The sequence below is a fragment of the Nanorana parkeri genome, unplaced genomic scaffold (assembly GCF_000935625.1).
Source record: "Nanorana parkeri isolate BGI_ZX_2015 unplaced genomic scaffold, ASM93562v1 scaffold31, whole genome shotgun sequence".
Taxonomy (NCBI): Eukaryota; Metazoa; Chordata; class Amphibia; order Anura; family Dicroglossidae; genus Nanorana; species Nanorana parkeri.
Window position 1 is genome coordinate 3138742 of NW_017306299.1, and position 26485 is coordinate 3165226.

The 26485-nt window shown below is 44.8% G+C and overlaps 1 protein-coding gene across 2 annotated transcripts in view; it reads right to left on the bottom strand.

The window, feature by feature from the left end:
• Positions 1-52: 52 nt before the first annotated feature.
• The window catches only part of CLIP4 (CAP-Gly domain containing linker protein family member 4), a 68421-nt gene continuing 41988 nt past the window's right edge, over positions 53-26485 (bottom strand). For both annotated transcript variants that reach the window (XM_018568164.1, XM_018568173.1), the window contains 5 exons: positions 22064-22192; positions 16254-16377; positions 14273-14337; positions 8940-9015; positions 53-438 (listed from right to left, as the gene is read on the bottom strand). In XM_018568164.1, coding sequence (XP_018423666.1) covers positions 114-438; positions 8940-9015; positions 14273-14337; positions 16254-16377; positions 22064-22192 — 719 coding nt within the window. In that variant the 3' untranslated portion in view covers positions 53-113. The remainder of the gene's footprint in view (positions 439-8939; positions 9016-14272; positions 14338-16253; positions 16378-22063; positions 22193-26485) is intronic.

The following is a 26485-nucleotide window of genomic DNA, read 5'->3' on the forward strand; positions in this document are numbered from 1 at the left end:
AAGAAAAAGAAGAAATTGGACAAGTATTACAACGTAAAACAGAGACAGTATGAGCCATAAACCTCCAAATCTTGCGTGGCCGGGCTTATTGATCAAACTTGCTGGAACTTGGGTCAGCAGGTGTCATCCACAAGTTTGGATCCATTAATCCCCCTATAAGTGACTCGCCCGGGTCGGACCAGCACTCCGTGGTTGGGCTTGCAGTGAAAGTATCGTTTCTCTCCGATAGATCCGTCGTTTTTGCCTTTGGCGGAGCGGAGTTCCAGGCCCAGCCAGACGCCAGGGGCGAAATCAGTGGGCCCAATGTACCTGATGACAGCCATTTCATTAGAGCTGGTCAGGAGAACCTGGGAGCCTTTGTGCAACTTCACACCTCCATCACTTGTGCTGGTGGAGCTGGTACTGCTCCAACTACGGCGGAGTGCCGGCTTCTTAGGCCTGGTCAAATGAAAGCACAGCATTGGTTATTTTTTTTTAATCTCCAAAGTGACACGATAAAATCCGAAACAGTCTGCTGATGTCCCTACGTTTACATGAAAACCTAATCACTACAATCTCATATAGGTTTTAATGTCGTTTCAGAAGGCTGAAAAAGGGCAAGAAAAGGAGCGTGTGCTCTCAATATGAGATTCAGAAGAACCTTGTTGATTGTCCAACCAAAAATTATGTTTCAATCTTTGCCACATTCAAGAGAATTAAGCCAAGTTTCTAAGGACTCCAGCCAATATGGTTCCCATTCTTCCCGTTGCATCTTTAAAGTACAAATCTACTTTTAACTAGAGATGCAACAAAAATGGTACTATGGGCAAAAACACCTCCCTCAACCCCGCTGGGCGCCGGCTGCAGGCTGTGGTCTTTGTTCCCACTGGAGCTTTCTATCCTGCTCAGCCTCCTGGCAGCTTTCTCCTCCCTGCTGGGAGCTGGATTGGCTCTGTGTCCCCTCCAATCCCCGCTGCCTCTGCAGACACAGGCAGGGGAGAGCAGCGTTGATTGGAGGGGACACAGAGCCAATCCAGCTGCCGGCTCTCAGCAGGGAGGAGAAAGCTGTCAGGTGGCCAAGCAGGATGGAAACCTCCGGAGGGAGGTGGCGGAGCTTCAGGATCAGTAAATATGTTAAATATTTACTGTTTCTTCACTGTACTGAGCAAACACCAAGTGATCAATACTGATTACTTGGTGTTTATAAATAACCAAGGACATAGTGATTACTATGTCCCCAGTTATAAATGAACAGGAAGTGCTACACATAATTTCCTGTTCATGTATGAATAGGGACATAGTAAATATTTACTCTCTGTTCACTTTATGAATGAACAGGAAGCAGTTAGTAGAGAGGCTTCCTGTCCATTCATGACTAGGTTGATAGTAACTATTGTGAATGAACAGGAAACCTCTGTACTCAGCGCTTCCTGTTCATTGCGTGCTGGGGCTGTAGAAAAGGGGATTTCTATTTTAAAAGGGAAACATCAGGGGTCCCCAATATTTCCCCAAAGCTCCTAACAGTAAAGCAAAAAAATAAATAATTAAAAAACAATTTAATAAGGTTGGGAAAAAAAGTCATTTTCGATTTTGGCCGGACAAAATCTTGAAATTTCGGTTTCGGTCTAAAAATGCCATTTCGGCGCATCCCCACAATTGACTAAAACTTTGCTAACCCATACCCATCATCCCCTCTATACATAACTGCACTAACCGCCACCCCTCCACCTCAGCTGCCCACCCACTTACCTCCGTAGCACGGCTGCAGCCTTCCGAACCCCCCACCCAAGTTAAACTCCCTTTAGTGCTATAAGCACCTGTGCACTGAATCCCCATTGATGAGAATGGGGTCATATATAGAGACTAGATATTTATCTATACAGTTCCATTTAATCAATTGGGATGATGCAGCCATCACTGTGAATTTTGTCAGACAGGGTTCAATGCAGCGGTGCTATGGAGGCAATGATGCGGCTCGTATTGGACAGGCTTAGCGTAGTTTAGCTTGGAGAGGGTTGGGGCAGCAAAAGTTTAGATGACAGTAGATTTTCCCTCTGATTCAATCCAAACCAGGAAAAGTGCTCACTTGATGTCAAATTGGGTACAAACAACGAGAAGGGGGAACGGGAACCACCAAAAACCTAGAAATTATGGCAGAGGGATGCCTTAGAGATATGACAGCCTAGAAATGATGGAGTCCTTTAGAACTATAAGAAGTCAGCTGGCTGTTCAGGTGAGCAGACTCTACCTTTTAGCAGAAATCTCACGCCTGGTTGGACTGATCCTTTAAAGATGCATTCCCGCCATTGTTTTCAAATCACGCAAAAAGACTAAAATGCCACAATTTTTCATTCATCTCCTGGAGCCTCTGGGAAAACCTAGTACTTCTGGGTATGCGGGAGCATGTGATCTCCTCCACTTCCTCCCAGTAGGTAAGGCTTGGGTCTGATCCCCGAACATTGTCACATAACCCTGGGTAAGCTTTGACATGGAACTTACACAAGGATTACACTCAGGGCTGCGGCAGATGATTGGAGCAGGGGTGAAGTGCAATACAAGGTGGCTTTCAAATGGGCTAGTGGCTCAAAGCTTGTCAGAAGCTCGGTAAATATTTGCACACAGTGTACATCTGCTGCCCGCCATAGTAATGCTGCCAGAACAAGAATGAGGGCCTCTTGGACATGCACTGTGGTAACGTTTGCTCCAGCAACGCACAGTAACACATCATTTTGTGTGGTGCATTGCAGTAACATTCATTTAGACTGTCACCCCAACACACAAGTATAATAAGAGATCTGCGCTGCAATGCACCATAATGCAACCAGCATGCCCCCTTGTACTGCAGCGCAACGGATTGTTTTCTTGTGTTGCTTCTCTCTCCCCCTAGCCTGAGCTCTGCTGTATAGGGATTTTTGGAGGATGATGCCAAGTCAAATTCAGGTACTTATACTGCTTGTAATAAAAGCAGAACTCCGGGGGGCGTGGCCAAGCGGCGTGCATGGACGGGCGCTGATCACAGCAGCTCCGGTCCCACTCTCATCCTTACCCTATCCTGAGGGTTCCAGCAACTCGGTCGGCACCCGGGCTCCTTCCGCTCTCCCTCAGGATCCTCCTGGCAGCTACGATGGGGAAAATTGGAGACCAAAGGGACGTATCCGCGGCCGAAAAATTGGCCCGGTTCCAGCGGCAAGATGGCGCCGGACATGCGGCCAATGATTCTGTGTGCCTCACGGATTGCAGGGGACCTCTCCTACACTGGGAATCGGGTCTTCATTTTTCCTGACTTTTCCGCTGAATTACAACACCAACGGTCCTCCTTCCTGGAGGTCAAAAAGCGGCTGCGCCAGGAGGGTGTCGCCTATGCCATGCTTTATCCTGCCATTTGTTTAAAGCGCTGCGGGCGAGAGGCCAACTTCTTGCACTGTTTCTGGGAATGCCCCGTCATAAGAGCCTTTTGGTCGGAAATCACTTCCTTCATGGAGGTCAACCTCGGCTTCCCCAACATTTGCAACCCCTCATTCTGCCTCCTGGGTCTCTTTGGGGAGCTAGCACTGGCCTCCCGTTCTCAGACACTTATCCGCCTCCTGTTATTTTATGCCAGGAAAACCATTCTCCTAGTCTGGGGTAGCCAGACGGCCCCCACCCTGGGCGAATGGAAAAGACTGATCAATCAAGCACTCCCCATTTACAAACTAACATACGAGCAGAGAGGTAACCCGATACGCTTTGGCCGCATATGGGACCCATGGCTGGCCTCCTCAAACACAAATTTGGAAACGGGGTAGTACTACTAACTTTTGGCCCTGAGTCCCCCAGTTCTGGACCTATGAGTCCTAGGTGATACTCTTGGTCGGCTGATATATGTGGCTGAATTGGTTTCTCAATGTTCTGTGATACCTATCTTAGAGCTTTATCACCATGTCTTGAACCTTGAATATTGCATCCACAGCTTGTGTAACTTGTGTAACCTTGTAACCTCGTGACAAACATAGAGAGTGTACTGATGTGTAAATGCCTGGGTTATGTTGACTTAATTGTTGTTTGTTGATGGTGTTGTTGTTATCATTGTTGTGTATCTGACACTTGCAAAAATCAATAAAAATTATCTTTAAAAAATAAAATAGAAGCAGAACTCCAGGCAAATCAAATATTAACCGTTGCAGTGGGGCTACTTACGCATTGTGAGAATTAAGTGCTTAGGGAGCTAAAATAACAAAGTTATACTCACCCAAACCACAATACTTGCTCATAGACCGCTCCAGAGGTCTAAGGTCCTGTAAGTCATCATGTTCTATACAGTGTATAGAACATGAGGACAGCGAGGGATATTCCACTGATTTTCTGCCTTAATGTAATACGCATATGTGCATGCAGTATCGAAACACTAGGGATACAAAAAATCTGAAGGGGGCTTAAATTGCAAGTGTGGTATAAATGTCAATTTTCAAAGTACCAAATCCATCAGAACCCCAAATTCATCATTGATCAGAACAACCCTCATGACATGAGTGAGAGATGACTGCTGCCTGGTTGCTCTTGCTTTCTGCACCTCTCTCTTTTGCCTATTTCATAGATTCCACGGTTTTGCTAAGACAGATCAGTCTACATGTCAGCGGTGAAGTGCAGCCTCATCGTTTGTTGGAATTCAAAGTCTTCTTCATAGAGGCACTCGGCATTCACAGGACCCGCTTATTAAAAACTTTTAAAAAAAGAATATGCTGCCGGTACACATTTACATCCTCAAAAAATAGCTCCGTCTTTGTAGTTCTTATTACTTGACAACTGTTAAAAAGCCCAAAGTGAAAAAAAAAATAAAATTAAAAAAAAGTCTTCACTTAGAAGCAGATGAAACGCACTTTGAATAGAGGAGCGGAGAGGCTTCATTGATGTGAAACTGTGACTCTCGATCGGAAAAGTGGCAGCGTTCCATTGTGAGCATTGTAAAAGCTCTTTCACCGGCGGAATTTTCTTCCAGGGCGAGCTATGCCCTCCCGTGTTCATTAACGCTCCTGAAAGGACCCGTGCCGCTAAGAGCATTGAACAATTTCCGAAGCGTAATCATTAAATGTGCATCCTGCTGTGCTGCATTGGCGCGGGGAGAGAAGTGCCGGTGACATTTGGGGCCATGAAGAAATCAGAAGGGCACAGGCAGTTTAATGGAATGGTGACCTGTTTCTTACGGGTACTTTAATGGAACTGGTGGCAATTTTAGAAGGTACAGGTACTTTAATGGAACTGGTAACAGGTTTTAAAGGTACAGGTACCCTAATGGGAACGGTGCCATGTTTTGTGGGTACAGGTACCCTAATGGGACCGGTGACATGTTTTTTGGGTACAGGTACCTTAAATGGGACCGGTGACATGTTTTAAGGGTACAGGTACCTTAACGGGACCGGTGACATGTTTTGTGGGTACAGGTACCTTAACGGGACCGGTGACATGTTTTGTGGGTACAGGTACCCTAATGGGACCGGTGACATGTTTTGTGGGTACAGGTACCTTAATGGGACCGGTGACCTGTTTTGAAGGTACAGGCACCCTAATGGGACCGGTCACATGTTTTGTACAGGTACCTTAATGGGACCGGTGACATGGTCTGAAGGTACAGGTACTTAAATGGGATAAATTACGTGTTTTGTAGGTACAGGTGCTTTGATGGGACCTGGACATCTAACCAGGTGATCCAGACAAGGGGCCGTGTTCTCTGCGGCTTGTTGTTACAATACCCTCACTAAACATACATGGGGTGGGGGGAACTGCAATAAAAGGAAATAGAGCCCCGAGATGGGTGGGCTGCAATAATTGGGTCAGTGCAATTCTATAATAATAAAAAAATAGTCCTGGTCATCGAGATTACATTTTTTCTGTCCATTTCCAAGTCGGTCAGGCAGCCGGTGCGGTCACCTCTAAACAATGCACCAGACATGAAGGGAAGAGGCAGCTGAGCCCTCTTGTAAGAACAACAAGGAGTCACAAAGCTTTCAAGCCCCTTTCATTACAACCCTTCAACACAGAAGAGCGTGCCGCAAGGTTTCAAAGTGTTCTCTTCATACAGAATGATTAGAAATCCTGCTTTATGAATTGCGTGTGGAACATGACAAAGCCGCAGGGACAGAGCTGTCGGCTGCAGAATATAAAAGGTGCATGAACGCTGACCAGGACAGCACAGGCAATAACAGGGCTCTATGGTGACAGCGAAGTCCTTCAGCAAAGGTCACAAACCTTGGAACAAAGATTAGAAACAAAATGTCTGGAACTGATGCAATGGATTCCACCTCGAGGTATCTGCACAGTGCTAACCCGCCCAATCACCAACTTAAAAAACTGAAGGTAAAAGCAGAGAAAAATTAATCTTTTAAATGCTTCCTTGCAGCTTTTTTTTTATTCCCAAGAACTATTTTTTATTCACTTGCTCCTCCGAACTCGCTAGAATGTTTAACTACTGCGGGAAGGCACAGGCCTCTCCTCCTTTGCATGTCATAGCTCTCCGCTCTTCTGGAAGTGTCCAATTACTGTCTGTGCTGGCCCAGTTCCTCCGCCCCTCCCTACAATGCCTTTTATGCAGCTGCCAGGGGTCATACTATAGAGCAGGGTAGGCAAAATCCGGCTATCCAGCTGTGCTGCAACTACAAATCTCAACTTGCACCAGCCTCCTGGAATCATGCCTATGGCTGTCATAGTCTTGGAATGCCCAATGGGAGTTGTAGTTGCACCACAGCTGGAGAGCCAGAGTTTGGCTATCCTAGCTATAGAGTGTAACTTGAGTGACAGATCTGAGTCTGCTGGGGCTGCTGACATCACACCTAAGAGCTAAGCATAGCAGCAATCTCAGGGCTTTGAATGTCTACAAAACAGCGGCTTTCACACGTAAATAACATGCCTAAAATAAATAAATTGACATTTAGTATAATCTTATGGGATGATATTGGTTTCAGGATGAAGGGAGAAATTTGTTTTAGAATAAAGCCTTTTTCGGGGGGGGAAAAAAAAAATACTTTAGGGCTGAAAATGAGGAAACAACCTTTTCACGGCAAGTCTGTAACACACTGAAAAGTAAGTCCAGCCAAAGCCTTTTTCTTAGCTCTGTATAGAGTAAGGAAGGATTAGAACCCAGTGAGGTATTTACTGCTATCTGGCGCTCCGTTACAGAATTTCCCCCCCTTTCCTGTCCTGCTGACAACAGTTTTGCCAAACAGGAAGTGAGAGAAAATCTACAGCAGCAAACACAGACATGCTTTTTTTTTTTTACTACATTTGAGTTAGGATTCTTTTAATTTTACTTCTTTTTTTTATTACTTTTGATTTCTTCTCTTTTTCCTGTTGCATATCTCCCCTAACTCCCTGTCTGATGAAACTGTTGTCTCCAGTAGGGATGTCCAGATACCAGTGCTGATACTTGCCATTTCATGAGAACTACCAGGGTTGCAGCGGTTGCAGCTGGGACCCGGCTCTGGCGCTCCACCACTGCCCTGAAATCATTCGTCTGTATTGTTTTAGAAAAACTGTCACATGACACTAAACAAAAATGTATCCATACTTGTGTCTGTGAGGACTTGCACAAGTATCAGTACTCGTACTTGCAAAAATGGTATCTGTGCATCAATATATATATATATATTTTTATAAAAACAAAATCATACTTTAACCACCTGCTGTCCGGCCATTGTAATTAACGGCCGGAGAGCGGCTTCTTGAGAGCGGGTGGGCGTCTTTAGACGCCCCGTCCGCCGACAGGCGGCGCGCACAAGCTGGAAATCGGTTTTGAATGTAAACAGCCAGCGATGGCTGTTTACATACAAGCGTTCGGGCATCTGTAGAGACGCCCGATCGCTTGTAATATCCGGTCGGGTGTGCGCCCCCCTCCACCGCAGCTGGCGATCCCGGGCTCCGCTGTTCCCGGTATGAGCCCGGGACCGGCACAGCCGCTCTGCGTCCGGAGATCAAACGGAGCTCAGTACACGAGCTCCGTTTGATCTCCTCCTCCTCTTCAAAATGCAGGCAGTGATGTGTATTACATCACTGCCTGCATTCAGTGTCACTCTCCGGTATAGAAACCGGAGAGAAGCTGGTAAAGCAGGTCTCTGCTTCACCAGCTTCTCTGGGGGTCCCAAGGTGACATTAGGGATCTTAAAGACCCCTGATGTCTCCATAAAGAGGACCTGTCACTGCAAATTGGCTATAACATAGGGAGCTTGTTTGCTCCCTATGTGATAGCAATAAAGTTCAGTGAAAAAAAAAAGGTTTAAAAAAATTACAAAAAGTAAAAAAAATAATTAAGTCACATATCAAAGCAATAAAAAAATACAAATTAAAGTCCCCCGGGGTAATTATAAATGTTTTATAACATAACGTAGGGAGAACAGGTTTTTTTTCAAAATGTTCGGTACTTTTTTCATTATATAGTATAAAAAAAAAACCCGTAGTGGTGATTAAATACCACCAAAAGAAAACTCGATCTGTCCCCAAAAAATGGTATAAAATTCATTTCAGTACAGCATTGCTGACGGAATAAACATCAGTCAAAGTACCGCAGCGCTGAACACTGAAAAATGGCCTGGCCAGGAAGGGGGTGAAACACCCCGTTCAGCAAGTGGCTAAAACCGAGATGTACAAATCCCGGGAGCCCCGTATGCTCCTTACAAATGACAGCTGCCTCCTAACTTTTGAATTTTTATCTAGTCTAGTCTTGGAGCTGGAAAAGTATCTGTACTTGTACCGAGTATGGTACTTGGTATTGGTGCATCCCTAATCTCCAGGATAGGAAGTGAGAGGGAATTCTCTAAAGGAGCCCCGTGAAATAAAAAATGGATTCTAACCCTTTACCGTTCTTTTTGAAAAAAAAAGGTAAAATATTTTGGCTGGACATACACTTGAAGACAGCATTGTGATATTCCAGAAGTATTGGCTGAGATAAGTAAGGAGGTCAGACAGACACTTTCATCTGTTGTTGTGATAAATACCTGCCAAACGAGTGTCTCCGGCTGACGTCTTTCTGTGAAGTGCACGTAGATGTAGAACTGAGGCTTCTTTTAAACCCTGAAAATAATTAGGGAAAATACAATTATTACAGATCCCAAATTACTGATCTTCAGTGTTCACATGTTAACGGCCACATACATATAAGAGAGATGTTTTTCGCCGATTCTTCCACCTATGACGTCTTCTTACTTCAACCATTGGGTGGCCACTGATGATGCAACTCCCATGCAAGCATTGTCCCAGCACCCCCCTCCCACTCTCTGCAGCTAACAGATCCTGAGAGTTTGCACTGCACTGTGCATATACCGCACATACACACCGCACAGAAAATCCTAGTAGACCGTTACATTTTTTGCGGCAAAAAAGATTCCTCTACCAAAAAACTATCAGCAATCTACTTTTTCCATTCCACTAGAATTTAAAAAAAATGCTACTTTAGTCTAAAATCCCAGGAATACAATGTAAAGCAAACTGAAACCAGAACTTGCATGATCCCTTATTGAAACCTCCCCTGTCTGCCACCTGCATGTTCCATAGTCAGCTATGACATGGTAATCATAAGTAAGCTGGAGGCTTCACTGGAAAAAGAAAATCCTTTAGGCCCCATTCACACCCGGGCGGTTGCGGGTCACATTAGCGGAGGCTGCAAAATTTGGCCTGGTCATCTAGACATCAATCACCTCTGGTCATACCATGGTTAATTAGATTTCTATTGATCAGAACACCTTAACATCTATATTAGGGATGCACCGATACCGGTATTTCGGTATTGAGTAAGAGCACCGATATTCTTTTTCGGTACTCGCCGATACCAAATACTGAAAGTCCCATTAAGGTAGCCAGGTGGCGCATGATAACTTGCCACCTGACTTCCTGATTAGCCGTGAAGCCAGATGACGTGTAAAGACTCGCCACCCTGATTAGCAGGGAAGCCGCCCCCATCCTTCTCGTCACTAGGTGATGAGGAAGCATGGAGCCGGCTTTCTGGCTAATCAGGAAGCCGGGCTCTGTGTAATGACGCGGCGCCCGGCTTTCTGATTGGCCAGGAAGCCGGCTCCATGCTCCCTTCTCATGGGGCGACGAGGGAGCATGAAGCCGGCTTTCTGGCCAATCAGAAAGCTGGGCTCCACGTCATTACACGGCCGCCCGGCTTCCTGGTTGGCCAGCTTCCCGACCAATCAGGAACCCGGGCAGCAAGTCATTACACATGTGACGAGAAAGCATGGAGCCGGCTTCACGCCCAATCAGGAAGTCGGGCAGCGTGTAATGACTAGCTGCCTGATACTGTAAGTATTGAGCTAGGCATCAGAGCATTTGGGCGAGTACGAGTGCTAGCCCAAATACTCGGCATCGATACTAGTATCAGTGCATCCCTAATCTATATCGAAAAGCTGGCCATACACTGTATTATACAATGCTCTATATTACAGACTCCTCTATCAAGGAGGAATCTCCTGCTGTCTTCATTGTAATCTGAAGGCGGCCACTGGCTGCTGTCAGCATACCTGAACAGAGCAGGCAGCTCAATGACTGCCCGCTCAAAGATTTTACGCCCGGCTCCTTTGATCAGCTGATCAAGGGATGCCGGCCGAAAGAGTTTCTACAGTGGCACCCACTGTGCAAACTTCACACTATGTATGGCCACCTTTAGAAAAAAGGAAATATTTATTTCCTTTGAACAACAACTTTGCTTAGACAAGAGCTTCTTGTTACCAATTAAACAAATTTCTATGCAAGTCACGAGCGAAGTTACATGACAGGGCGTTCTCAGAGTCCCAGTGTCATTGTAGCACTGCCTGATACCGCACTAAACAAATTTTATTTCCCCCCCACTGTGTGCAATAAAACAATTCCCTCCATTATGATTCGGATAATCCCCAACTTTCCGTCCCATAGATTTTCTTGCATCTCTTAATCTTCCCATTGGGGGGGAGTCAGGAAATCTCATTGTGCTGACGGAGCAAATTCTGAGCCTTTTCTTAATTAACTAGCAATGTAGTACGAGATTGCCAGGAAGTGCCGGACGCACATGGCGGAGCCGACTCAATGACAGGAGAGCTCTCCCTCGCCTTTCAAACCTCCAAACCAATTTACAGAAACTACGATGTGTACTAAGTGTCGCCATTAGAAGTAATTGCTACACATTTGCAGGCTGCAGTCCAACAAAAGGAGTACGTGCGAGACGCCGGGCCGAGGAGAAAAGTACGGTGAGCGTCAGAGATGTTATAGGAAATCTTTATGCCAACTTGTATAGTTGTATGGAGCGTTCAGGTTACCTATTTTAAAATGAGTTGGAAAAACTTCTATTATACTGCAGAGAACGTTTCTTTGCACACAGCACCTCTCACAGCTCATGCAGCACTGGCAAGTGTCCTACTAAGGATACATCACACTGGGGGGTACTTATTTCAACAGAATAAATATAAAAACAGCAATGCAGGTTTTGAGGTGTCGTATTTTTTCTGTCCGAAAGTGACCCCCACACCCTCTTAAAAAACCGCCATTGTTGATTAAATGTATTGTGGGAAACCAATAGACTATCAATGGCCAGGTTCTTCTTTCTTGTTCTCTGTGCTGGCCCACTGATGACATCTGCGCCAGATCTCACCTTTCCTCCGAGCTGTTCAACCGAGATATTGTGAAATCTTGCATGATCTAACAGTTTACACTCGAGATCTCCCTGGAAGGCACTGGTAATGTAGCCTTGCCAGGGGGCATCTGGAAAACACTGGTCATGTAGCCTTGCCAGGGGGCATCTGGAAGGCACTGGTCATGTAGCCTTGCCAGGGGGCATCTGGAAGGCACTGGTCATGTAGCCTCGCCAGGGGGCATCTGGAAGGCACTGGTCATGTAGCCTCGCCAGGGGGCATCTGGAAGGCACTGGTCATGTAGCCTCGCCAGGGGGCATTTGGAAGCCACGGGTCACGTAGCCTCGCCAAGGGCATCTGAAAGACACTGGTCACGTAGCCTTTGCAGGTGGCATCTGAAAGGCACTGGTCACGTAGCCTTTGCAGGTGGCATCTGAAAGGCACTGGTCACGTAGCCTTGCCACGGGCATCTGAAAGGCACTGGTCACGTAGCCTTCCCAGGGGGCATCTGAAAGGCACTGGTCACGTAGCCTTCCCAGGGGGCATCTGGGAGGTACTGGCTATGTCACCAGTGCCTAAAAAAACAAGGAAATAGAATATATAAAAAGGTAAGTTCACAAAAAATCCTTTTATTATACATATGTATGTTAGGTGATACAGATCAGAAGTCAGGTCAGTCTGTTAAACGCTGCCATTGTCTCCATTAAAACTTATTACTAAATCAGAAAAAAGTTTTGTGATATCTGTTCTTAAAGTTCTACTCCCTTATACAGCTGGTCCCTGTACGCTGCCTATTGTAACCCTGAATTAAATCTTCAGGCTCAGATATCAGCTCTCTGATGCAATTCTTGCAGTAAATTATGCATTCCAGTGATTTTGTCAGCTTTGCAGTATGTACAGACCGGCAGCCCTGACAGGGGATTTATGCGACTCCGACAAGCAATAACTGAAGGAGCAGTGGCTGAATCACTGGCGGCCAGCAAACAGAGATATGTCATCACTGATAAAGGATGTGGCAGGACTCCGCTTTATAGGGATAAATGATGTAGCTGGTTCAGTGACAGCACCCAGTGTGGATTCTAGAGCTGCAACAGTTATTCGATTAAGTCGGTTAAAATCGACGATGGAAAACGTTGTCAACGTTTTCCATCGTCCATTCGTCGGCTAAAATTCAAATTTCCCGCTCGCCGCTACATTATTACATTATAGTATAATGTACTATTGCTACATTCCTCTATAGCTGCTGGTATTCTGTACTGCGCCGCTGTATAATGTACTATATTGCACACTACACTCTTTTTTTACTTCCACCGCGCCAAGCTTGCTCCCGTGATGGACTACAATCTCAATAGAAACTAGTAGTCCATCACTGGAGCCTTTTTTTTTGTTTTATCCGATTAATCGAACTTAATAATCGGCTAACTAATCGATTATGAAAATAATCGTTAGCTGCAGCCCTAGTGGATTCACAATCACAAAACCAACTGGAAGCACACATTAAAAGATAAGTGATCTTTAGCATTAAGTGCACTTATCCGTTTTGGTCCCTAATCGAAATGACCGTCACTTCCCTACCTGGATGCATACTACCTCAATCCAACAGTTTCTGGAGTTTGTATAGAAAGTGCTCAGCATGCAGGAGATCCCCAGTTGGACTTCTATTGTGCTGTGTCTTGAAGTCAGAGACGCTGAGGAGATTCCACATAAAAGTGGCTTAGTTGTTAGCATTTCTGCCTTGCAGCACAGGGTTTCCCCGCTTTGAATCGGAGTAAAAACACTATCTGCAAGGAGTTTGTTTGTTCTCTGTGGGTTTCCTCCAGGTACTCCGCTTTCCTCCACACTCCAAGACATGCTGGAAGGTTTACTGGCTTCTGTCTAAATTGGCCCCTTATGCATGTCTAATGGGGACCTCAGATTGTAAGCTTGAGGGCGGGGACTGATGTGAATGTGCAACTCTGTAAATTGTCAGTGCTATATAAATATCTCTAATAATAAAATTGTATAGGGTTGTAATGTGCAAGCACAGCCAGCGCACCAAGGACTTCCAGAAAAGGATTTAAACAAATGCCCTGGACCAAGGTAAGTATGCATCTGGGGGGTATGTGCTAGTTTAGATCAGGAAAGGGAAGCAAAAAGGATAAGTTCCCTTAGTTTTAAGGACAGACTTGCCTTCCAAAGCAATCCCCTCCAGCGATGTGATGTCCAGGATCTCCTCCCTTGCCACCACTTCTATCTTCATCCTGGTGTTCCTACAAATTTCTAGTCTTCGCTCGCTTGATTAGCTGGGCCTCAATGATTGAGTTACTTCAACTCAGCATGTTGAGCCAGTGTATGCATGGCTCAGTGTACAGGGGAAACATTGCTGGCAGGCATCTAGATGCTTTTATGGCTTAACCAGTCACTGTCATAAACAAAAGTTGCTGATTGGCATGTTTTCTACCAACTTAACGTCCACTAAATCAGCAAGGAGCATGAGCAGAAAGACCATTGCTTCCACACAGAGAACAAGGGTCCTTCTCTTTAGCAGGCTGTGGCTGCTTTCTGTAAAAAAAAACCCACTAAGCTCATCTTTTGTTTTGAGGCATCTGGAATGCATTTAGCTGAAACTGCAAGCTGCAAAGTACACCCATCATGCGAGATGATTTGCCATTGCTGTTTTCACCTTCTCAAAATGCAGGTAGCCTCGCTATTAACCTTACTTGTAATAAATTCCGAAACCTACACACCTGGGAAGGAATGATTCAGTCTACTTGATGTGATCTCCGAAAGGGAATCGAGCGATCCAGAGAGCCTATGGAACAAAAATGTTAACTTTTCATCAATACAGAACGTTACAGCTATAAACACGGACAACACTGGTATTACAATATGCACAAACATTACCAGCATTCAGACTTTTAAGTAAAAGCATTTCTATTGTTTCTTTAAAAATAGGAAAGTACCCCACTAGCTGCAAGAGAAGACCTTTCATATTGGTGCGGCATGGAATGGTGAGATGTGTACTGGGTGCACACTCTTTTCAAAGACTGTAAAAATCCTAGCTGGACACAGGATAAAATGGAAAAGTGGTTTGCCTTTTATTCACATTAACCCCTACTTGCAACAAGTTTTACAATTGCATATCCTTTGGGAAACATACAAAAACAAAGTTCACCTTACTGCAATTCAAAAGATCACACAGTTGTCTTCGTTCCCTGTAATGTCCCATGCTGTACTCCTCCAGAACCCACCAGAGGCTCAGGCAATGTCCATAAGAGCGGGCGCTTAAGAGTATTCTCTCATGACCACTGCTCTTGCTTAAAGGTCCTCCATCACATCTCTGCTCCCAGGCAATGCTCCATGAAGAGAGGATTCTTTCCATCTTTCAGGATTCTGCTCTACTACACAATTGGAAACCGGCAGCAGCGATTTTCTGATAGAGGACCCAGAAGCAGGATAGCTCAAGGAACTGCTTTCATGGACACTGCCTGAGCAGGCGGGATTTCGTAGAGAAGCACATTGGGGATTACAAGGACTGAAGACAACTGTCTATATCTTGAAACTTTTATTTGATATATTTCCTTAAGGATATGTGATTATACTTACTGTCGAGGAAGCAAGCTTTTACTGGTACTTGTAGGGACTGCGTTTTAGGTGAGTGGTGGGGAGCATTACCGTGTCCTTCTAGGGCAGTGGTTCTCAACCTTTCTAGGGCTGGGACCCCTTGGTAACATTTGCCATGTTGTGGTGACCCCCAACCCTAAAATTTAGGGATGCACCAATACTAGTATCTGTGTGGGCTCTTGGGAGACTATGCTGGCTCTCAGATGGCTAGTGGGAGTCTGTGGTGCCCAAGAACTTACCTCCCCTCACTCCTGCTTGCTCCCCACTCTCTGATCCTCTCAGGTCGCTGATGCTGCAGCGCCATCTAGGAGAACTGACACTGCCATGCTAGAAGGAGGCTGAGGAGCCTCTTACCTAGAGCAGCACAAGGCACATGGGGACCCCCTCAACTGTGGGTTGCGACCCACTTTTGCGTCGCGACCCACAGGTTGAGAACCACTGTTCTAGGGAGAGGAAGTAAGGCTACTAAACAATCCCCCGGGAAAAAGTGTTTATCTGTGTATTGAAAATTGTATGCAAGAATAAAACTAACCACAAACTGAATGCAAACTGACCTTGACTGTCAAAAGCTTGTGTACATTATGTTACTAATGGAGGAACAACTGTGCAATGTAAATTGAGAAAGGAGTGCATCTAAAACAGGAGTGGGCAACTCCTGCCCTCCAACTGTGCATTACATACAAATCCCAACAAGCCTCCGACTCTGGGAGTCATGCCTGCAACTGTCATTCTTGCAATGCCTTATGGGACTTTTAGTCCCATGCACACTGGTGTTATTCATCCCAACGCGCAGCAGATGCTGGAACTGTACACTGAGCTGCACATGCAGAAAGAAAAGTTGATTGCAGAAGAGTAACGCATGTCTCTTCTGCAATATCAAAACTTCCTGCTCACAAATTTTTAAGTTCCACCTTAAAACATGACTCCTGAATTCTGATTGGCTGATCTTTCTCCTGCATCAGTCATGGTTAACTAGGGTAACGCGTTTGCTATGATTTTGAATAGAAGAGCATTAACAGACTAGAAAGATGAACAGAAATGAGAATACGTTTGGTGCTGTATTCTCTCTCATCGCTTACAGACAGAGGCATCTTTTTCACTCACCTTTGAACTCGTGATGGAGGGGCAAACACCCCATGCTTGAGGGGACAAGTAAAATACTGAACTCCGGAGATTGACCCATCATTCTTGCCGTGTGGTTTATCCAATTCAATCCCACACCAAAACCCTTCCAAGGGAAAAAACAAAACAAAAAACTCAGTGCATTACAAATAATAGTAATAACATTGGTATTTTACAGGGAACCATTCTCCATTCTCCTGTTATCATTATACATTTATATAACTCTGACATATTCCACAGTGACACTGAGCCATTTAGATCAGTCCCTGTACCAGAGGAGCTTACGCTCTAATTTTCCCACCAATGGACCTAATAGGAAGCACCTACACTGTATACATGGGCACATCCAAACATGGTCAATGGAAATAGATAGGACATACACTATATAACCAAACATTTGTGGAAACCTGACCAACAATCTTACATACATGGCCAAACGTATGTAGACATGTCTCCAGGTGTTTCCAGTGACGGGTACTTTAATGCTACAGCATACAAAGATATTTTGGACAACTGTTCACTTCCAGCCTTCTGACAACAGTTTGGTGAAGGTCCTTTTCTGTTTCAGCATGACTGTGCCCCTGCATACAAAGCCATCCCCATAAAGACATGGTATGAGGAGTTTGGTGTGGAGGAACTTGAGTGCCATGCACAGAGCTCAACCCTTCTGATCACCTTTGCCATGAACTGGAACACTGATAGCAAGCCAGATCTCATCACCCAGCACAAGTACCTGACATCCTAAATGCTCTTTAGGGTAAAATGGCATTAGAAACATATAACATAACAAATATAGCTGATGCTAGGACAGCTATAAAGGGAGAAATTCCCACTGGCACACACAATCTTGTGGACAGTCTTCACAGAAGAGTGAGGACTGTTATAGCCACAAAGGGTGGGGTGGGGAGATAGCTCTGTATCTGGAATGGGATGTTCAACAGCTTATGCAGTAGAAATGGTCAAGGGTAGAAAAGTTCTTTAAAAACGTAGATTTTGGTTTTCAAAGGCAACGTTATGGCACTCCCCTACTTGATGAACCGCATGGCTACAAGTATGAATGTTTAAGTAGCAGCCTTTTATAAGACGCTTCAATGTTCAAGATGTTTTCATTAACCTTAATTCCAATGCAAACCTGAGACAGGAACAGTGGTCACACATAGCTCAGTCTTGGCAACCCTTACGGCTAATGGGCTGAACAGGGCTTCCCCATGGAGCGATGAATACTTCGGACAGTTGGAAGCGATCATTATAATAAAGAAAGATTTGTTAAAGGCTCAGCACACATGGGCACTCATGCTTTCATTCACTATAGAGAAAAGGGAAAGCGGCATCCAGCCTAACTCCAGCCAGAAATAAAAACGTTCTGATTTTGGATAGAGTAGGGGGTAAGCGTTAACATTTGCCAGATTCTATTTCTGTATATGACCCTGTTGGGGAGATTTTCCCTCACTTCCTGTCCCAGTGGCACCTGAACAATACATAGGAGGTGCAAATCCTGAAATCGATCTGTTCCCTACTTCAAAAAATAGATTTTTGGCTATGCCCCCGAAGGAGAAGTCTCCCATGACTTCCTATCCTAGCAGGCAGTCAGCTTTGCTCACTGCAGAGCTATGAGTCTGACTCAGCAAGACGGGAGGGTATCAGACCTTTGCAGAGAGACCACTGCTTCCACACAGAGAGTAAGGGTCCTGATCTACAGCATATTGCCAGGCTTTCCAGGAAATCTCCCCAGCAAGCAGACAGACAGCAAAACTCTAACCCGTATCTGCTCTTTCCAAACCAAACCATAATGTTGATGGCGTGATGATGGAGGTGGGTCCCTCCCATCAAGTAACCAGATGCCCTGCTGTCAGTGCGTCTCAGTGAAACATCTGCCAAAACAGTTTTGTAGAAGGAGCGTATCGCAGTTCCTCCAGGGACCGAGATCATTTCAGGCAACACATGTAATCGGTACAAAAAGGATGTGATAAAACTAAAAGACTTTCACTTAATTAAATCAGACTTTAAAACGTTAAGCCCTGCAGAGGCCGGCTCCACATCCACGCTGCTAATAAGATTATAAGCTGTAACAGTGACCTCAGAAATACCGGTAATTAAATACCAACATATTAGGCATTTAAGATAAAATGTTACCCAACCTCAGCAGCTAAAGGTTCAGTCAAGGAATTAGCGGATCCTAAACAAATTATGAACAAAGTTATCTTTTTTTTTCTTTAATATACAGAGGTGAATGTTACATAAAGAATGTGACACATTTCCTAATACACTAGAACAAAGACAGAAATATATTACAGTTTGCCAGTCCTCAGATGTGGTGGCTACATTAGTTACACAGCCACATGCTGAAAGTAAAGCTAACTAAGTGGGCATATCTAAATCGTTTATAAGTAAGCATGCACAGTTATAGTACTTTAGGAATGGATAAATCTAATTATTGCATAAGCCCACATTATACTGGTTCTTCTTAGAATGTACAGCAGAAGCTGTTTGCCTTCAGACTGTCTCTCCCTAACTGAAAAACCACACAGCCCTATCTCAACAGAGCAGGCAGGGAGAAATGGGTAACAGCTCTGTGCTATCTACCAATGTGAGTACATTGTAGCTTGAGCTACTGAGCTCCGTAACCAATAAGATTTTTCTCAGCAAAGCCAATAAGGACATATTGATAAACATGTCAAATTAGTGGGGATGCACCGATACCGGTATCGATTACCAATATTGTTTTTCCGGTACTCGCCGATACCAAAAACCGAAAGTCCCATTAAGGAATGTGTAATGACTTGCCAACTGGGTTCCCGATAAGCAGGGAAGCCGTCCCCATACTTCTAGTCACTAGGTCATGAAGCCGGCTTTCTGGCCAATCAGGAAGCCAGGGCGCCGTATAATGACACCGCGCCTGGCTTCCCGATTGGCCGGGAAGCCGGGTCCATGCTCCCTCGTCATGAGGTGACTGGGCGCCACGTCATTAGTTGGTGCCCGGCTTTCCGATTGGCCGGGAAGCCGGCTCCATACTACTTCGACCAATCAGGAAGCCGGGCAGCATGTAATTACACGTTGCCCGGCTTCCTGATACCGGATGTATCCGGCTAGGCATCGGAGCATTTGGAAGAGTACAAGTATTCGCCCAAATACTCGGGATCGGCACCGATACTAGTATTGGTATCGGTGCATCCCTAGAAATTAGCTAGAGGCTCTACCTGCTGGATAAAAACAAGAGTACAAAATATTCATATACAAGATTTTATATTTATATATAAATATAGTATATATTTGATATATATGAGCAACTTGCCTTTTGTACCTTTTTAGGTAAAGGTAATATATATTTTTGCTGTAATCTTCCAGGTCTAGACTCGTATATATAAATCTATTTATTTATATTTTATTTTTTGATCCACACCAAAATGATCACAAAAATAATATATATTACCTTTACCTAAAAAGGTGCAAAAGGCAAATTGCTCGTAAGCCGACCCTGCCCCCAATACGTGAAGTACATGGGAAGTGACAGCAATATAAAACCCCCTCTCAGTGGCTATACAGTACGTCGAGCAGGTGATGGAGAGAATCAATATTTAATTCACTTATTCTTATTTCATTAAATTGATGACACAGATGGGTTTGTTAGATAGTGATGGCAAAACCTCTGCATAAGTAATTAATGAGTGTCCTTTTCTAGGTTTTAAATGATGCCCTCGGAATCAAAGGGGCCCGTCGCATTAAATTATGTATCATCCTGGGTTCAATTATTTTGCAAACGACACAAAATTGTTCCTGAATATCTGCTTGGATCACTTATGGCATTTAATTCAACCTATGCTAAAAGTTTAATCTAAAGCTGAACTCTAGCCAAACAGCAATTATACATACATGCAAAGTGTTTGACCTGCCTAAGTATTTGTAGTACCGTGCCGTCAGCCTTGTGACCCTGACACCATAGCCAGGATAATGACACCGCTATATTCCATGGCAGTTTTTTCAAATTACGGTGTTAGCTGCCATGTCGCGCTTCTGAAGATTTCGAGGCTAAGCCCTTCCCGCCAGACACCTCATTATCTAGTAATAGTGCCCAAGTGGTCAGTTGCGGCAGTAGCACAGCGTGCTCTTCCTGTCTTCGGATTGAGATCCTCTTGTCACATTACAATGTTCTGCCCCTTCCCTCAGTACTGTGTGAAATGGAGGACACTGTACAATCATTTTCTTGGAGTGCATTGATGAATGCAGGAAGTCATAAACATTTGGGTTATCCTTCTGCCTATAGGAAGATTGGACACAGCAAACAAACTGTAGTCCAGCTCAGGGGATAACCCTTCTAATACCAGCATGCCTCCGGTTTGTATCAAAGCAGTACCAAGAGCATGGAACACAGAGGGGTGGGAGCGGTATCCCTCAATGGACTCCAAGACGAGGATTAAATGGTCTTAAATCTTCAGGATGTCCAAAAGCAGTGCAACTGTGGGGTGGGCAATACAGCAAAACAACCACTAGCAAGCCCAAAGTAAATAAGACGTGGGGACTGCCTACAGCTCAAGAAGCAGCCTGAAAAGGACCTCACACCCAACTGGCATTAAAAGATTCAGAAATGTCCTCCTGGTAGAGAGTATGTGAACTGAAGACCCGTTGGCAACCTTGCAAATCTGGATAAATCAGAGGTCTGATGCCAAAAAGCACAAGAGGTACTCACTACCATAGTGTATTGAGCCTTAAGTGGAAAAAAGCAGACCGGATCCTTGGGGCCAAAAGTCAAAAAGTTGGTTTGTCTGAGCTAACTAGAGGTGGTGAAACGAGAAGCTGGGGGGCTGTTCCTAGGCCCATCCATGATGACAAAAACCGAACCTGAAGGAAGCAGTGGCTGAAAGATAGACTTGCACAGTCCAAACTACAAACAAACAATAGTGGGAAATTTCCTTTTGGTGAACTGGAGCTGGATAGAAGAACAATGTCCAAAGAGGACTCCAACAAGAGGAGACACTACAATACCAGCGGATGGAATAATTCCAGGCTAGAGTCATCGTCATTAGGGGTGATCTACAAGCAGTCACTGACCAGTTAGAAGAGAGCATGCTGGGGGCACCTACACAGCCAGACTACCCCCCTTCCTATTCCTGTGTCAAGAATTAGACATGTTGAAGGCCACAGTGTGGTAAGCAGAATACAGGCTCAAGGTCAGAAGTAAGGCCTCAAGTACTCACAAAACCTGAACAGAAAACCTGGACAGCTAGAAGCAGGTGACTGGGTTGCGTTTAGCTGGAAGCATCTTGGTTTACAGCTGCATTAACAGAGTGCACAGAGGATAGGAGGGATACACCAGACAGGGAGACCCAAGACTCTTCACAATGCATTCTGCATTTTCCAAACATTAAAATATAATCTTCCCAAATAAAACATACAAGCTCTCCCTTCCCTAGGGCCATCAATACACATAGCTGTACCAAACTCCCCCCACAGGTCCATACTTACCACCTCAGACAGCTGTGGGCTCTCATGCTGTCTGCAGCCCTGCCGGAAAAAGTCAAGATCCAAGCTAACCGTGCCTGCACACTAACGTCCCATAGGCCCAATGGGCTGTACCTTTACTGCAGGAGCAACATTCTATTCAAGTCTATGGAACATTAACGAGAAGATGGGGAAATGGGGCCAGCCTGGCACTAGATATCTAGTGGACTGTTGGGGGCAGAAGGGATGGGAGCTGGGGGGGGAAGAGGAGGCAATGGATTTATATACATTTTATTTTAAACTGGAGGTGGGCTTTAACCTTGCAGGATTCTCATTGTATACATTTTATGGCTTACCTGGAGCAAAGTCAGTTTTCCCATAAAACCGTACAGTGCCGCTTCTCTGACCAACCACAAGAACGCGGTCACCAGGCTGGAATTCCGGCTGCTCTGGGCTACCAGCGGATGGCACTGTGTTTTCAGCTCCTACAAGGGCACAGAGAAGATATGTCATTTATTATCCTGTGCAAAATGCGGTCACCTATGCCAACAAACCCATTTCAACTTTACTGGATTCAGATCAAGTAAGAAGGATTTGATGGGCTGGCACTGGACTCTGGTCAATAAAGCAGGTGTGCAAAAAGGAAAGAGGGTGAAAGAAATGCACCCCAGCTATGACATGAGCAAACCATTCTCAATAATCCAATGTGAATCAAATGGCGGTGCAAATAAAACTCCATTTTAATTACAGGAAACCTGCTGTGAGAGAAATATGTGAGCTGCCTGCTGTCTCTCGATTCAACACTTTCTGGGTCATTGATGTGGAACAAGCATGTGGCAAAAGGAACCTGAACACCTAATTTTCATACATCATGTGAGTGGGTTTTTGCTATTAAAGTTGGATGAGCATGATGTCAGGCAACTAACATTATCAGATAAGGAATCAGCAATAACAGCCTACATATACACTGATCAGCCATAACATTACAACCATTGAGAGGTGAAGTGAGTACCATTGATTATATGGTTACAATGGGCCCTGGAAGTGGGGGGGGTGGAGGGGGATATATTAAATCAGCAAGTAAACATTTTGTCCCTGAACATGATGTGTTGGAAGCAGAGAATATGGACAAGTGTAAGGAATTGAGAGACTCTGACAGGGGCCAAATTGTGATGTCTAGACGACTGGGTCAGAGCAACTCCATAACTGCAGCTCTTGTGGGATGTTCCCGGTCTGCAGTGGTCAGGACCTACCAAAAGTGGTCCAAGGAAAGAAAACTGGTGAACCCGGCGTCAGGGTCATGGGCGGCCAAGGCTTATTGATGCATGTGGGGAGCGAAGGCTGGCCCATGTACTCTGATCCAACAGAAAAGATACTGTAGCTCAAATTGGTAAAAAAAAGTGCTGGTTCAGACGGAAAGGTGTATGAACACACAGTGCATCAGTTTGGTGCGTATGGGGCTGCGTAGCCGTAGACCGGTCAGGGTGCCCATGCTGACCAGTGTTTACCAACAAAGTGCCTACAATGGGCACATGAAGAGACCTGAAATACACAGAGTAATGGAAGAAGGTGGCCTGGTCTGATGAATCACCTTTTCTTTTACATCATGTGGTTGGCCGGATGTATGTGTGTTGCTTACCTGTAGAAGAGATGGCACCAGGATGCACTATGAGAAGAAGGCGAGCCGGGGAGGCAGTGTGATGCGTTGGGCAATGTTCTGCTGGGAAACCTCGGGTCCTGCCATTCATGTGGATGTTACTTTGTCACGTACCACCTACAAACATGCTGCTGATCTAGTACACCCCTTCATGGAGATGGTATTCCCTGATTCCAGTGACCTCTTTCAGCAGGATAATGAACCCTTTTTGCAGTGTGGTAGGGAGCAAGAATGGTTTGAAGAACACTTCAATGAGTTCTAGGTGTTACATAGTTACATAGTATTTGAGGTTGAAGACATAAGCCCATCAAGTCCAACCTATTGTGTGTGTGTATAGGTCCCTGAGTCTTCTCATTCTTAAGAGTACCTGTACCCTTGTACATTTCGGTCTTTCAGGAAATCGTCCAAAAGCCTCTTGAATGATTCCAGACTATTTGCGGAAATCACTGCTTGTGGCAGCGAGTTCCAGACCCTAACCGCGCGAACTGAGTAGAACCCCCTTCGCCCCTTGTGTTTGAATTTTTTTTCTACCAGTTTTAGGTGGTGGCCTCTAGTCTTTGTTATGGAATTAATCTTAAAGAGTTTGTTGCTAATATTGCTATGACTATTGAACATTTTGTACATGAAAATCAAGTCCCCCCTTAATCTCCTTACTTTTTACCTTACTAAATTTAGTAGCCTTGTATCATAGTTCTGGTCCTCCATCCCCTTGATGAGTTTGGTTGCCCTCCGCTGGACTTTCTCCAGCTCAAGGACATCCTTTCTGTGTACCGGTGCCCAAAACTGCACCGCATACTCCAGGTGAGGCCGAACCAGTGATGTGTAAAGTGGCAAAATTATAGACCTATCCCTGCAAAACATTCCCTTCTTGATTTGACTTGGCCTCCAAATTCTCCATGTTGACTTGGCCTCCAAATTCTCCAGATCTCAATCCAATGGAGCATCTGTGGGATGTGCTGGAAAAACAAGTCCAATCCATGGAGGCCTCACCTCGCAACTTACAGGACTTAAAGGATTTATATTGTAAAGCGCTGCGCAAACTGTTGGCGCTATATAAATCCTGTATAATAATAATAATAATAATCTGCTACTGACAGCTTGGTGCCAGATACCACAGCATACCTTCAGAGCTCTAGTAGCTCTAGTAGTCCATGCCTCGATGGGTCAGGGCTGTTTTGGCAGCTAAAAGGGGATCTACTCAATACTAGGTGGGTGGTCATAATGTTATGGCTGATCGGTGTACAGGTCATGACAGATTTCCTTCGATCCTTCTATTAAAACCCAGAACCATAAGTGAGAAGATTAAATCCGGGTCAACATAAGTCCAAATTCAATGTTTTCTATGCCAAGGCACTGGAACAATTGACAGAGGTTTGCTTTTTGTGGTAATGTTATTAGTTATAGTCACACATTATATGAATGGAACCCAGGTAAGAATAATAAAAAACATTAACAAATATATTCATAAAACGATATATAAACAGATTGGTGAGATGAAGGTGCGAGTCTAGCAGAGCGGAGATTTGCAGCTACAGGTGACTGAAAGCGGTACTCCAGCCAAAACATTATTTGTACTAGATAAAGTGCGAAACGATCGGAATCTCTCAAATTTTGACTCCTGTGTCCCCCATAGAAGAGATTTTCCTCTACTTCCTGTTGTGCCAACAAGACAGTAAATCAAAGCAATTTTCCTAAATGGGACACATATGGCAAAGAAAAAAAAAACTGACAGGGATTTTAATGCTTTCCTACTCTATCCAAAACTTAATAAGTTTTGGGTTTGGACACAAAGATACCAATTCTTGGGTAAACTACACCCAGGTATGGTAGAAAAGGAAAAAAAAATTTTATTTATTTATACCAATAGGGTGGGAAAAGGCTGGAAGCTCTGCCAGATTGTCATCTGCATTAGAACTCTCTAACTGGGCATAATCCCCCTTATTTCCTGCCCCGCTGACAGCTGCCACCAGGGATGGAAGTGCGGGAAATCCCCCCCAATGGGGCCCCAGACAGCAGAACATACTCAGCAGACATTTTAACCTTTTCTTTTCCATTACATTATTTTGGCTGGAGCACTTCTTGAACAGACAGCCTTAGGTGTCAGTGCAGACAGTACAAGATCGGACGGGTACCGTTACCAGTCACTAATGATTCGGACTGGAAGCTGAGCAAAGCATTTGCGTTAGAGTTAATGGAGTTCGATGGTCGATGATGGAATGGAAGCGGCGGCTTAGTCTCCAGGAAGGATGAAGATGAAGAGGAAGAGGAGAAGCTGCTGGATCCCATATGAAATGCTGCAACAGGACAATGAAAGCCACAGACATGCACAGAAACACACAGTTATAAGCAGGCATTTTTTACCCATTTAGTCCTAAATCCTTAAAATGGACTAACATACAAGCATTTAGTTTACTGTCACAACTGATTATTTAAAGGGGAACTCCATTCAAAGCATAAACTGACCATTGCACTGGGGCTACCACCGCACTGCAAAGTTAAACTGCTCATTTTGTCTAGGGGGCTCAAATAAAGCTGTTTTACCTCTCTGATCCCTGCTCCCGTGGCAGTGAGAGCTCACCTCTCTCCCCTTCTACTCCTGATGTTATAGTTACATAGTTACATATAGTTACATAGTATTTGAGGTTGAATAAAGACATTAGTCCATCAAGTCCAACCTATTAGGATCTCATTCTAGGAGTACCCGTATCCTGTCCCTTAGTGTCCTTACATCTAATGCAAGTCAATAGACCGGCATTAGAAGTGATGTCAGCGGTCCTTAGCCCAAGGAAAAAGATGCTGTGGGGACTGGTCTAGCAGCTGGGTGGGATCGAGGATAATGTGAGCATATTTGCTTTATTTGAGTCCCCTAGACAAAAGGAGCACTCAACCCATGCTTTTTGTTTGCCCGGAGTTCTCATTTAAGAACACTGCTCGGCACTATCTGTTACTAAATCACCACAAAATAACAATGCACATTAAAGTGACCTGGTGGTCACTTTAAAATTGCTAAATAAGTGTCTGCTAGCCAAAGCAGGTCTTTGTATGGGGCCTACATGCATGTCTAAAATCCTGCAGAGTGCTTGGGTGGGGGGGGGGGGGGCGCCAAAAACCCGGCTCTTAT